At 41.9% G+C, this 12,452-nt stretch overlaps 1 protein-coding gene across 18 annotated transcripts in view; it reads right to left on the reverse strand.

Annotated features, from left to right (window-relative positions):
- LOC1279347 (metabotropic glycine receptor) overlaps positions 1-12,452 on the reverse strand; it is a 67,175-nt gene that overhangs the window by 25,996 nt on the left and 28,727 nt on the right. For all 18 annotated transcript variants that reach the window (XM_061659389.1, XM_061659379.1, XM_061659381.1 and 15 more), the window contains 4 exons: positions 7,461-8,250; positions 3,424-3,663; positions 3,153-3,327; positions 2,973-3,041 (listed from right to left, as the gene is read on the reverse strand). In XM_061659389.1, coding sequence (XP_061515373.1) covers positions 2,973-3,041; positions 3,153-3,327; positions 3,424-3,663; positions 7,461-8,200 — 1,224 coding nt within the window. In that variant the 5' untranslated portion in view covers positions 8,201-8,250. The remainder of the gene's footprint in view (positions 1-2,972; positions 3,042-3,152; positions 3,328-3,423; positions 3,664-7,460; positions 8,251-12,452) is intronic.

Below are 12,452 nucleotides of genomic sequence, written 5' to 3' on the forward strand. Positions count from 1 at the left end.
GTAGCACGCAGCCGGAGTCCTTGATACGGAGAGACGTACGAGTTGAAGACTGTACCGCCCAACTTTCATTCTTTGGGACACTTTCTTAACTCCTTATTTCGGGGAGTGGAATTCCCGAAGAGACTTTTAAGATTACTGTACGACACCCTTTTTGGACAGGCTACTAAAACAAAAAGATAGCAACCTAGAATGGTAACAAAAATAGCCGCCTTGCTATGCGATACTATATTGATTTATCATACAAAGAAATGACACGTGTCAAGCCGAGGAGGTGCCGTTTGAGTTGATTCCAGTATCTGTGAATCCTTAATCAATGAGCTTGTCAATCGTCATCGTTTTCCAGCTCGCTGATTAGCGCGTCGTTTATCGAATCGATATGTTAATCATCATCATGTCATAAATTAATTTCCATTGCACCTGCTCTCTCATTACTCTTTACCGTCTTGCGTGTCTTGTGTGTGTATTTGCCCCCAGATACTGTGATATAATTGTCGTAGAGTGCACGGTGAAATAAAACAAGGGGAAGGTATGGGAACCCGCTGTTACTGTTTACCATCAACTGAAATGGTCAATATTAGTGCGTAGTGTTCAACAAACTGTACCATTCTATTAGCAGTGCTTATTTGCGGTGCACGCTGATCAATAGTGCGGCGATGCGTAGAAAATGTTTGGTTTGTTGCACTGTCTGGCGGCTGAATGTGAAACTCATTTTCATTGGTTAGGTGTGTGTACGTTTGATGATGTATGTGCACATGCTTTGCAACTTCATCTGCTTTGCAAGTGCTTTGAAGTTGGTACGTATGATGTAATTGATTGGTTGTTGTGACGCTTGTTGTGATCAATTAGACGAAACATTACGCTACCGCACAGATGCACTGGAGTGATGTAAATTAAATTTGAATAGTATCTGCTTGTGACAACCTGAGGAGGTACATGCAACCAGGCATCGGTTTTGCAGGATTTTTCGTCCTTGGTAGTACCAGTAGCGCGATCACACTGCCATTAGGGAGCTTTATTAATAAGATGTCTAAGGTTATTGACGCAATAGTTGTTTCACTTATGTTTGTCATGTGTATTTGAAATGGCCGAAAAAAGGGAGCCAGTATTAAGTATTAAATCTTAAATTGGTCAGTATCAGTTTATTTAAATATTTTCCTTCTTTGGCACAACACTCGTTGTTGGCTAAGGCCTGTTTTTAGCACTAATAGGCTTGAATATCAGTAACCAAAGATCAGTTATCAGTGATTGATTACCCCTAGCAGGATATTCCGTCCAACTCATGGGGGCACGGTCCATATTGGTCTTGAACCCATGACGGGGATGTTGTCGGAAATTTAAAAATTGGTTCGTTTATAAATAACATACATTGAAAGTAAGCTTTAAGGCCTTCAAATTCCATGTGAATATAATATATCCACTGTTTTGACATCAAAACATCCTTTAAGTCACTTCACACATAGAACTATCTAGCAAGTTGACAATTTCATTCTAAAGTTTTTCCCTTTGCAATGCTAATTAATTTTTCGAGTATTTTTTGTTGCCACCCGCACCCTCTCGTGCGGTATGCATATGCATTACGAACACCACAATTTGTAGCAACAGCATCACAGAGAACAAAAACGTCCTGTTTTATAAACATCCTCATTAGTAATTCAACCATAATGCTCGAAGTGCCGGAAAGTGTCGCGCTGACTGTTAATAATTATTGTTGTGTCCCAGTTGTTGGCATGGCAGGTGATGCTTACGGGTAAACTAGTTTTCCGACACTAAACACGCACGGCTGCTGTTGCCGTGCATCACATGATGGAATGGTCGAACAGATCCATCTACAACACATCCACCCCGAAATGGTCGTTCATCAAAGAAGGGAGAGGATGAGGGGATAGCAGATGGTCGAGACGAAACACCGAGTGCACGGGACGGAATCAAGAGAAATCTTCCTGATGGAACCGCACCGTTGGAGTTGTTGGAGCCGGTGGAGCATATTTTGCAACTTTAATGATGACTGGAAACTTTTGATTAAAATTGTTGTCGAACAATAACCGGGGGTTTGAGCGGTTGTGTGTTACGTGGTCACGTGATCACGATAAAAACTAGTGTGATGCGGGTCGCTTGTGGATTGTTTCTTTTTTTCGGTTGAGGGTTTGTTTTTGGAGCAAATTTTCTTTCCATATTCTACAAGAATACCAAAAGAGCTAGAAAAAGAGTAAAATCCGGTGCAATGTCACGTTATTTTGTTTTGTTTAGTCGGTTGAAAGTTTTACCGAGTCTACCGTAAAAATTTCGGTCGCTCTCTATTTATAAACCCAACCAATGGTGCGTGACGCTATCGGCCCGCTAAGGGTTTGCTTTACTTAAAAAAAAAACATCCCTTCACCAACCAGGTCACCAAAGTGAGCAGGATAGCCGCTAAATTTTTCATGATGGTTCACTTCATCGTGGCCTACTTAATGGTTTCCAGTCTTGTCAAATCATTCGCGAAACAGTTTGCCGCACCAGGGAAGGGCAAGGGGTGCTCGAGAAAATGGGGATGAGATTTTTAAATTAATTCTCTTCGACGTGTAACGGCGGGGTGCAGCAATGGGTCACGGGTGAATAATATTGATGACAGTTTCATTTTCATACATTTTTTCCCTCGCGCAATTGGGTGCTGCTCGTGTTGGCACGACGGGTGAATTATTAAGAACGGTTTGCCGTGCCTTTTTGCCATTTTCCAGTACGAGCGCAGACGGTGCATGTCGTTTAGTTTCCGGTTAAATGGTTAATTTGCTAATTAATCTTGTTGCAGAAAAACAATCCAGTTTGGTTTTGATAGCTTGTTAATTGATAGCTTTCCGTTTTCTGTTTCAAATTTTAATCATTCACTAAAACCTTTAAAGATAATTAATTGTTTCCATTTCACTAAAGCCGATAAGAATGCTTTTATTTTGAAATGAATGAAAAAAACTTTAAATATATCTACGACCACTTACCGCTAAGTATAGAAGTAAAATGCCGAATAAAATTGTTTCTAAAATGGTCCACATCCCGGTGGCAATGGTCTGTATTGTAAAAGAGAGTAAAATGCAAAGAAAGCACAGAATAGCAAGAAACACCGTTCATTATATGCAGTGGAAATGTTACGATAGTAAACGCCCCCGAGCCACACGTACCTTGCACTTCCGTTGGCGGAACACAATTAACGCTAACACTAAACAACAAAGCATACAAGCTCCTAAGATAGCACCGATCGTAGCCTTCATGAGTGTTTCGGTGCTAAAGTCCTCGTCCGGGCTGCTGCAGCTACCCTCCGAATCACACTCGCATGCACTTGGGCAAGGAATGCAGCTAAAACGAAGCAAGGAAGCGGTCGTATCGGTGGAGGATGGTTTTAGTGAACTTTTTGAACACTAACTTCGTTTTCAAGACGAGTTTTGTGCTTACCTAAAGTTTGTAATGTTGCCATCGTCTTTCTCGGATGAAAACCCCTGTATTGATTCGTTGGGAATGTAGTAACCGGGGCGACAGACGCAAGTATACTTGCCCCGGGGCTTGGAAGCGTCCAGCTCCGACAGCAGACAGAAGGTGGACTCACGATCGCAAACATGACGACGGCCAAAAATCGATTCCAGGGCATCGTTGCATTGATCCACGTCAGCTGCAATGAACGCCGAAGCTACGATTCTGTTGGAAAGAAATTTTGTAAAAAGAAGAATCCGTTAGTAGGTATTAAGCTTGAGCAACTAGTCCTTGAGAATGTGTTCGAGCAAATGCCTTGTACCCGAATGTATCTCATTTAGTTATGTATAGAATATCTTTTACCGGTGTTTAAAAAATCATAATAAAATGTAAATGAAAGAATTTTAGCTCATAACCAAAAAAGAGAGGTTGCACGATACTAGTCAGCTTTTTTAGTTTTAGTTTTGTAATATCGAGTTTGACAGTTGGCGGCTTAAACCAGGTCAACACGCCATACAAAATCAAATGTTAAACTTGCCTTAAGTGTTTAGCCTGCATCATGGTGGCTAGACCTTCTTCTTCTTTGACTCAACAACCGATGTCGGTCAAGGCCTGCCTGTGCCCACTTGTGGGCTTGGCTTTCAGTGACAAATTGATTCCCCCCCATAGCAGGATAGTCAGTCCTACGTATGGCGGCGCGGTCTATTTGGGGATTGAACCCATGACGGGCATGTTGTTAAGTCGTACGGGTTGACGACTGTACTACGAGACCGGCTCCCCGGAGACCGGTGGCTAGACCACTTGTGGGAATATGGATCTGAATTCTATTGCCATTATTGGAGGCTTTTACGATATTAGCCAGTTGTTTTCATGGACTTTGGCACTTAGTGACGGGAATCAGGTTAATACTCCATACAAAATCACACACAAAACTATCATCAGATTTTCAGCCTAGATTATTTCACCCTGAAAAATATGTAAACAAACGCCGTTTCGTCGTTAGCTCACGACGGATTGATAGTTTTTTGCTGTATTGAGAATAGGAAGAATGGCTTTGATCGACTTTTTTAGTTGAATAAAAGTACTTTCATTCATTTCAAACAGAAAAAAAGAAAACTAAACAATTTTAAAATGTTTTTTTTTTGTACACAACTGCTAAAATCCAATATGACGGAACGAAACTGTCAAATGGATACAACCCGGATGATGAATACTGTTCCACTAACAAACAGAAAATTTCAGCTTTGTGGCTTAAAATATAGGAGGGACCATTAATGTAAATTTCTATGGAAATTGGCAGCAGGGGAGTGACAGTTGCTAAGGGCTTAAAATGAAACTTTGGACTTCCTAACTATCAAATGAAGATTAGATCGACCTGTAGTACTTTATGAATATTGACCTAGATTATTTCAGCCTGAAAAAAAGTAAACAAATGCTCATTCGCCTCAGGCTTGTTCAGGTTCCAGAAGCATACATACTTTGTAGGTAAAGGTTTAAGGCAAATTTAAACTTTGCTTTAACGAGTATTAACAGTACTATAAGTCATTTCAAACTGCAAATGGATAACAAAACGATTTTGTGATGCATTTTTTGCACGCAACTGTCATTTAAGTATGGAGAATCATCAACCCGGTTGATACATATTGTTCCACACACTGGCTGAAATCTAACTTAAATCATGACGAGTATCGTGAATGCCCCCAATAGCTGAAAATGTTTACCACAAAAATTCAGCCGGTAGGTGTGGTTGGTTAAAGGTCAAAGCAATAAACATCGACTGTAGGGCCTTTTCTTTTGTAGTTTGAGCGAAGTTATTAAATAAACAAAATTTATATGAGCCTTCCCAGAAGGTTTAGTTCCGATGTAGTAACATGCAAAGTATGCTGTAAGATTAACGCATATGAAAAAAACACTGCTTTCCAATACACTTCTCCGTATTTTTCATAAAAAAAGTAACCAGAACTTTTCAATGTTGGTAGAGCTAGATACAAGCTAATACCATATAATAATCTAATAATCCCATGAATTCTCGTGTTAGCTAAAAAAAATCAGTATTATTAGTATCAGCAGGTTTATCAGCAGGTAAGTAGTAGTGGTAAGTGTTGTTACAAATCCTACCGTACTTCGCGAATGCTTAGTTAAGACCTCCTCCGTCTCCGTCCATGGAGCCTAGAAGACGGCACCAAACAGAAAAGTGAACATATAATTATCCGCTATGCCCGCTGCTTGTTGATGGATATTCTTTGTTCTCGTGAAATCGTCTCGTAAGAATAAGCCCGAGGCGGTGATGAAATAATGTTAATTAACTCCTCGGGGTCATTTTGTGAAGTAAAAAAAGGAAGCTAGTGCAAAAACAAAAAGAACAAGAAAAAGGCCTAACCGTGGATGGAAATGCTTGGACTGTTACATCGCTGTTACAGTACAAACTGTTCACCCGTGCGCTTCATTTGGCCACCAAACAGGCATGCGGGGAATTGGGCTGTTGTATTAAATTTATTCTTGCTATCCTTTCCGGGAATGAGTTCAGTTTTAGGATGTTGAAGGTATCCGCTTTCGGGGAAGCAACCACTCGGAGCTGTTTTTAGAATGTCCAGTATTGCTGCCAATACGCAGCATGGACAACGTGCAGAATTTGGAATAGAGCCATGAGAAGGGTACGAGTAGGCGGAGTAGGGAACGGGTGCCGAGGCTCATTTGATGCGGATGTCACTAATGAAAAGTCTCCGTGTTAAGTCAGATAGTTGTGCGATAGAAATCTCAAACATTCGCCTCCCCTGTTTGGTTCGGGATTTTTTAGCGCAACACACACATTTGTTAGCACCGCCTGGGCAATAGTCGTTTGCTTGCTATCGTGTTATTAGCATCGTTGGTAAATTTTTCGGAATTCGAGACAAGTACATTTCCCTCAGGAGGGTTTGTGAAATTAATGACATTTCCTCGTACTCGTGAGGCTTTGTGGGATCGTTTGGTAACGAGTTCGAAGCGTTTCTGATTGCGTCGTTCAAATTCCTACAAGTACTGTTCAAAATCGGTTAATACTCCTAAAATTAATTCTCGAACAAGCGCTTTTGCTAACATCAAAGTGTCGTTTTGCTTTATTGTTCTGATTGGAAGTAACTTCAAGGGATTATCCGGGACACACAAATTGTGGAGGTAATTTCTTTGGGCTTGTAAACCAAATAGGTTTGCCTGTTCCGGTAATTGTATAATTAATATCAGTGCAGGAAATGTTGCAATGGTTATAAATACATACTTAAAACAATGGCAATGGCTTGTAAGATATTTAGTACAATGATTCATCATCAAAAATCATGTTTTCTGGCCGACATTTATGACATTTAAATATTTCATTCAAAATGGTGCAAATTCCCAAAATTGGCACTTTTTATAACTAAAACAATCAAAGGTTTAGATTTTGGTAACATGCCAATTGATTTTTACATATGATACAAATACAATAACAATTCAATTAAATTGGTTCTTGAATCAGTGTGATGATTTTCAAAAAATGTTTTACAATTTTTAATTTTTTAATATTTAATTTTAGTATCAGCGTTCGTTACCAATAGTGATGCAATTGGGAGTGGTGAAGATAACTTTTAATTAATGTATTTTTTTATTAATGTCAATAATGCAAACATGTGAATAGTTTACCATTTTATTAGGGATATATCGTATTATCTTCGTAATTATAACCATTTATACCATTCAACATAACCAAAAATCATATTCTGCTGTACCATTAATGGTGTTATGGTTCTTATAGTTGTCGTATTGTGTTCCTGTAGTGGTGGTAGCGATAAATTGTACATAATTTTTCATTCCAATCATACATAATTAAGAGTTATGGAATCTCTTTGCTGCTGACGAACGAATGAAATCGTGGAATGAAGAAGTTTGTGAATAATTAGCCGGCCCGGATGGAAGTATTCGTTGGCCTGTAGAGATTTGCTACTCGAGCACTCGCGGTAACCAACTGATAAGTGTTACATAGAAGGAAAGTGTTACCAAACGGTACTTACTTGACACCCTGTGACTCCACGGTAACGCTGTACGGCCAAAGCCACCGTCCGTAGAGGGGGCCGCAGTCACGAAACGGAGCACCCCAGAACTGTGCGCCATTGCTCTGGTTCCATGCAGCTCCCAACTCGCGCCAGTACGTTGACAGGAAGTTCTTGCTCTCGGACAGATTGACGTGCGCGCTGTCGATCTGATCCCGAAACTGTACCACGGCCAGTGGAAGCCGCGGGTACGCAATGCCAACTGCCAGCAGCAATCCATCGTCCTGCTTCAGTACACTGGTTGCCAGCTCGTTGGCTTTCTCGCGGGCGAGTGCAAACTTGCGATCGTCACGAGACGTACCATCTATCTTGCGGCTAGCGAGAAAATCGGCAAACGATTTAGCCGCACTGATCGTAATGTCCGACACGTCGTAGAACGGATCGGGTGGGATATCGTCCAGGGCACGCTGTTCGCAGGGCGGGAGTGTTGGGGTCGGCGTGGAGGTCGACGAAAACGTTGGTGGGATGGGTTGCTGGTCAGCTTGGGGTTCCTGCTGACCGGAAAGCTGTTCCAGTCCATGTCCTGTGTTAATCAGGAAGGAGATAAGCCCCACGAGCACCCAGCGCAGTATGTGTCGGTGACGATAGCAGTGGTATTGTTGGGACGGCGAGCTTGTCGGTCGCGATACAGTACCGAAAACGAGTCTAGCGAGCAGCCGATCATGAGCCGGGTGATGGTGGCGATGATGAAGATGACCCATCACCGATGTTTGTTGAATTGGATGTGAAGATGTATAGCCTTGATGAGCATCTGGAAGAATAGCAGAAAATGAAGATGATGATTAGTTGCATTAATACAATTACATCAATTAGCAGCAGATTGGTTTAAATATGCAGTTTTATACATTAGCTTTGTTCCAGTAGAAGCAAATCATGTTAGTGTGGTTTGTCAATTGATCCAAATGTATATGTTTTAGCACAATCTTGACATGAAGCTCGACGTTGCATCGCGATTTGTACGTTTTCTACTGACAGCGAACATTGATCCGACAATCTCTTCAACACTTACTTAACGTCACTATCTGGCTGGAAATCAACGACATTCAATCATCGAAGGAATATGAAGGTTTAATGAATGTGCGTACAATTTAATCTTCCCACACTGCCGGTGGAGTAGGCTGCTCTCTGCCAAACGGACGGTAATGCCTATAGCAACTGTACTTTCTGGTGCCGATGGTTACCGAATAACTCTCCATTCCATTAACGATTGGGCACTTTAGCGCCGCCCGGCTAAGGGCATTTTATCGCTCGCACGTAGTTGCGTGCTTGAGCCGTGGTATTGATGAAACCGTAAAACGCGATACACATTCCCTTGCAGCATTTCTTGAGCGTATGACCTAATCGCCGGCGACACGTTTTCTCGAAACGGCATTTCCAGTAGGTTCGGCACATTTCGGCATGACGGCCAAGCGTTAATCTTCTCTCCGTGTTTGGGTTTCCCGGTTGCCCGATGGCGAAAGATGGTGACAAAGTTCAGCTCGCAGCAGTGTGTGTGTGTGTGTGTAGGATGGCGGATTTAATACCCCCACCCCCGGGGGCCCGGATTTAACACGGGGAGGAGATAATAGCATCGCTAAGCGCTTCGGAAAATTCGGTGGCTTCGAAGCCGAACTTAATGACTTATAATGTAGCATGAGCGTGGGACGGCAACCCGGTAGCAACAGGAGGCGGGCAACTCATGAAAGATTTATGTCCAAATCGAAACCGCCGGGTTTGACCCACCCGGGTTGACAGGCTGCTCATTGGTCTCCCAAAGCGGCGGTGAAACAAGGCATAAATGAATAGGTTACAGGCGTGAACTCGCTGGTGTAAGGGGGTATGTGATGGTAGGGCATGTTCCGGTTATCGGAAAGTTGCTCGCACTTAAACATTAAGAAGCGAGTTAGGCGAAGTGGTAATTATTCGTGCTTTCCAGCAAACGTCCCAGCGCACGGTTGTATCATTAATTATTCCGAGGCGTAGCTCTAGTGGCCGATTAACTAAACGGTTTGACGTTGTAAAGTGAAATCTATATTGGCTGTATCGGGTGTGCAATACGGTTCTTGGGTACATTAGTCGATTCGGCGATAGTGGTTCATTATTGTGTCGGATAATGTGCCTATCCATTTCAATAATTTTTCGGAAAGGAGTAGTGTAGAAATCGTGCGCTAATAAGCGGCATGTAATGATAGCGTCATCCCAGCGACCACTGCCCCAAAGCAGTAATGATTAACTTGTTCAACGAAAACCCCTTGGTGCATCTAACATTTTTAAAATTCTACTCAGTACTCAAACAACAGTGGCTTTCCGTCCAGAACTATCGTTATTCAAATTCCAAGCCCGCACGCGGTGAAGCACGCTGAACGAAATTGTGGTGGTGAAATTGTCCCGTCCATCGTCTCCATCGTCAAACGGACGATGTAGTCCTTCTGTTAAGCGTGCTCTTTTCCGGCCCTTCAGTGGAATGATTTTCCGTTGGCTCTAACGAACCGTTAGAAGTAAATACATCCTAATCATGCATCATGTTGACAGGCTTGTCATTTGTCATCCCTTATTGGGGCGGATGGTAGACCTTCGGTATCAGGTACTGTCTTTAAAGAAAAGGGCTCCCCGAGGAGAGGCCGGTCAAAACTTTGCCGGTTGACCGATTTTTCCCGTGCCCTTTATCTTTGAGGCATTTCTGCCCACTTTTCTCACGCTAGGTGGGCTTGCGCGGGGTTTAGAGACACAGCTGCAAGCCCACCCAAAACCCCACACGCCGGTGGATAAAGTTTGTTTGCTTAAGATGCTTGTCGCTCTATCTCTCTTTCCTGTGCATTGGTTCAGGGATATCTGGCGATATCGTTTCGGTTCTCTTCGACAAAGGACGAAAATGCTCCTTTCACTTTTAAAGTGGTTGGTGTTTTATGCGCATTCTTCTCGATGAGAAGCATGAATAAAAGGACTCTGGGCAGTGCTTGTCCGGATACTTGCGGGTTTCATGTAAGCCAATTTTGCACTGTATCAAGAGCGAGAAAAAAGAACTCTATCGCTCTCCCTCATACACGCACACAGATTCCCACACATTCACGCTGAAATGTTCCGATTGATGTGCTCCGTATAGCCCTTGGGTGATACGATTACATAGCTGAAGGGGTTATCCGTACCGGCATAGGGAAACGTTTTGTGGAGTCGAGCCAGAATGGGGTCACTTGAAAAAAGGTCATCTTTGGAATACTTTCTCTGTTGCCGGTTTGCTCGTGTTGGGCCATAGAACGATGTTATCTATGTCATTCACGGGCAGATTTGGAAGCGGTATGGTATGGTGGTTGGTTGAATAAAAAGAATTACTTCCCCGTCCCAAATCGAGTTAGTTGAAAAATTGGAACGAGATGAATCATGCTTGACACCAATAGCAAGAGCAGAAACACAGTTCACAATGAGAAGGGTCGGGAAATTGATCAAATCCAATGAAAAGTTTTTGAAAAAAAGGATAAAAAGTAAACGAGAATAGGTACACGGTATATATCAGAAAATGAGCCGGGGAGGCTAAGAGAAAATCAATTTTGTTTTATTGTTAACGTAAGCAATAAAAACATGAAATATGAAACAGAACATACATTGTCTCATATGTATTAAAAATATTTGTATTATTGATGTACTTGAATAATACTTGGATTAGTTACACAGTAATAAGGATATTTAAATAATTGGCTTCAAACGGTGCTGTTAAAAAGGCAATTTAATAGTACGCTATTTCTGTGTTTTTTTTAAGCCGGACTCATGGTACAGTCATCAACTCGAACGACTAAACAACATGCCTGTTATGAGTTCAAGTCCCGCATGGTGTATTTGCTTCATAATTAAATTTCAGTTTTTGCCCATGATTTTCAACACATAACAAAGAACTGCCAAACTCAATCCAGCTTGATTGAGTCGTGTTGAAAATCATGCTGAACAAATTAAAAATTAATATGATAGAAATGAAATATCTGATTGATGTGGTGATGTGATGTGATTGATTGATTAACATGTTGCACGCGGTGAATAACAATGTTTACGTTTGAAAGTGACTTGGAAAACTCTGTAATGCCAAAATTCCTGGCAGCAAGATTGTATCAATGGGAATACGAATTGAACCACATCTGCTCTTTGTATAAGCCAGCGTATCAAGCACTAGACAGTCCTTTCGTTCCTTACTATGGCCATCGAATGTGATTGGATTAAACAAACATTTCAAGTAAGTTTTCGTAAACCCCATCTGTTGCCTACCGGTTATAAAACACTCGCACAGAATGAAGAAAATTGTCAAAAATGAAGCATTACATAAAAACAAATTGCTCAACTGTTTAACTTACTGAGAATCTTCAAATAAAGAAAAACGACAAAACAGTTTATAACATAAGTTACAACCATTGACTCAATGCTCATAGCGCAACCGTTTGTTTGCATCAAACGCATTCAACCGAGCTCATTAGTGTGTAGCGTGTTAATGCTAAAGCAACCAACGTTGTCATGGGCACTTAACACAGTGAGCAGAGCTCGAAGCGTTTCGGTATCTTTTTTTTCCTGCTTAAGCTTGAGTGAAAATAATTTACAGTCACTTGCTGCGGGCTACAAATTGTTTTCACACGTTTTGCATCACTGATACCCGTGCAAGACATGGTGCTATGTACATTCCGTTCTTAGTGTGCATGTACGTGTGCGTGTGTTTTCGTTGTGTTGATTTGTCGCGTAACGCTTTCATAGTGTTTTACATGCTTCCAGACATGCTGCTTCCCCATTCTCCCCCGCAAATATGGCCAGCACAACAGCTTAAGAGGTGCAGAACCCCTGCAGATTGGATGAGGTATCGCATTGGTTATGTATGAGAAGGCGGAGAAGAGTGCATTGTGTGAGCAAAGGTACCGAAGGTAGAAGAACCCACACTTCCTGAGGTTTCCTCACTCTTTTGCATCCACATCGTTTGCTTACTCTGACCGTTCCAAGATGTGG

Source organism: Anopheles gambiae, chromosome 3 (genome assembly GCF_943734735.2).
Source record: "Anopheles gambiae chromosome 3, idAnoGambNW_F1_1, whole genome shotgun sequence".
NCBI lineage: Eukaryota > Metazoa > Arthropoda > Insecta > Diptera > Culicidae > Anopheles > Anopheles gambiae.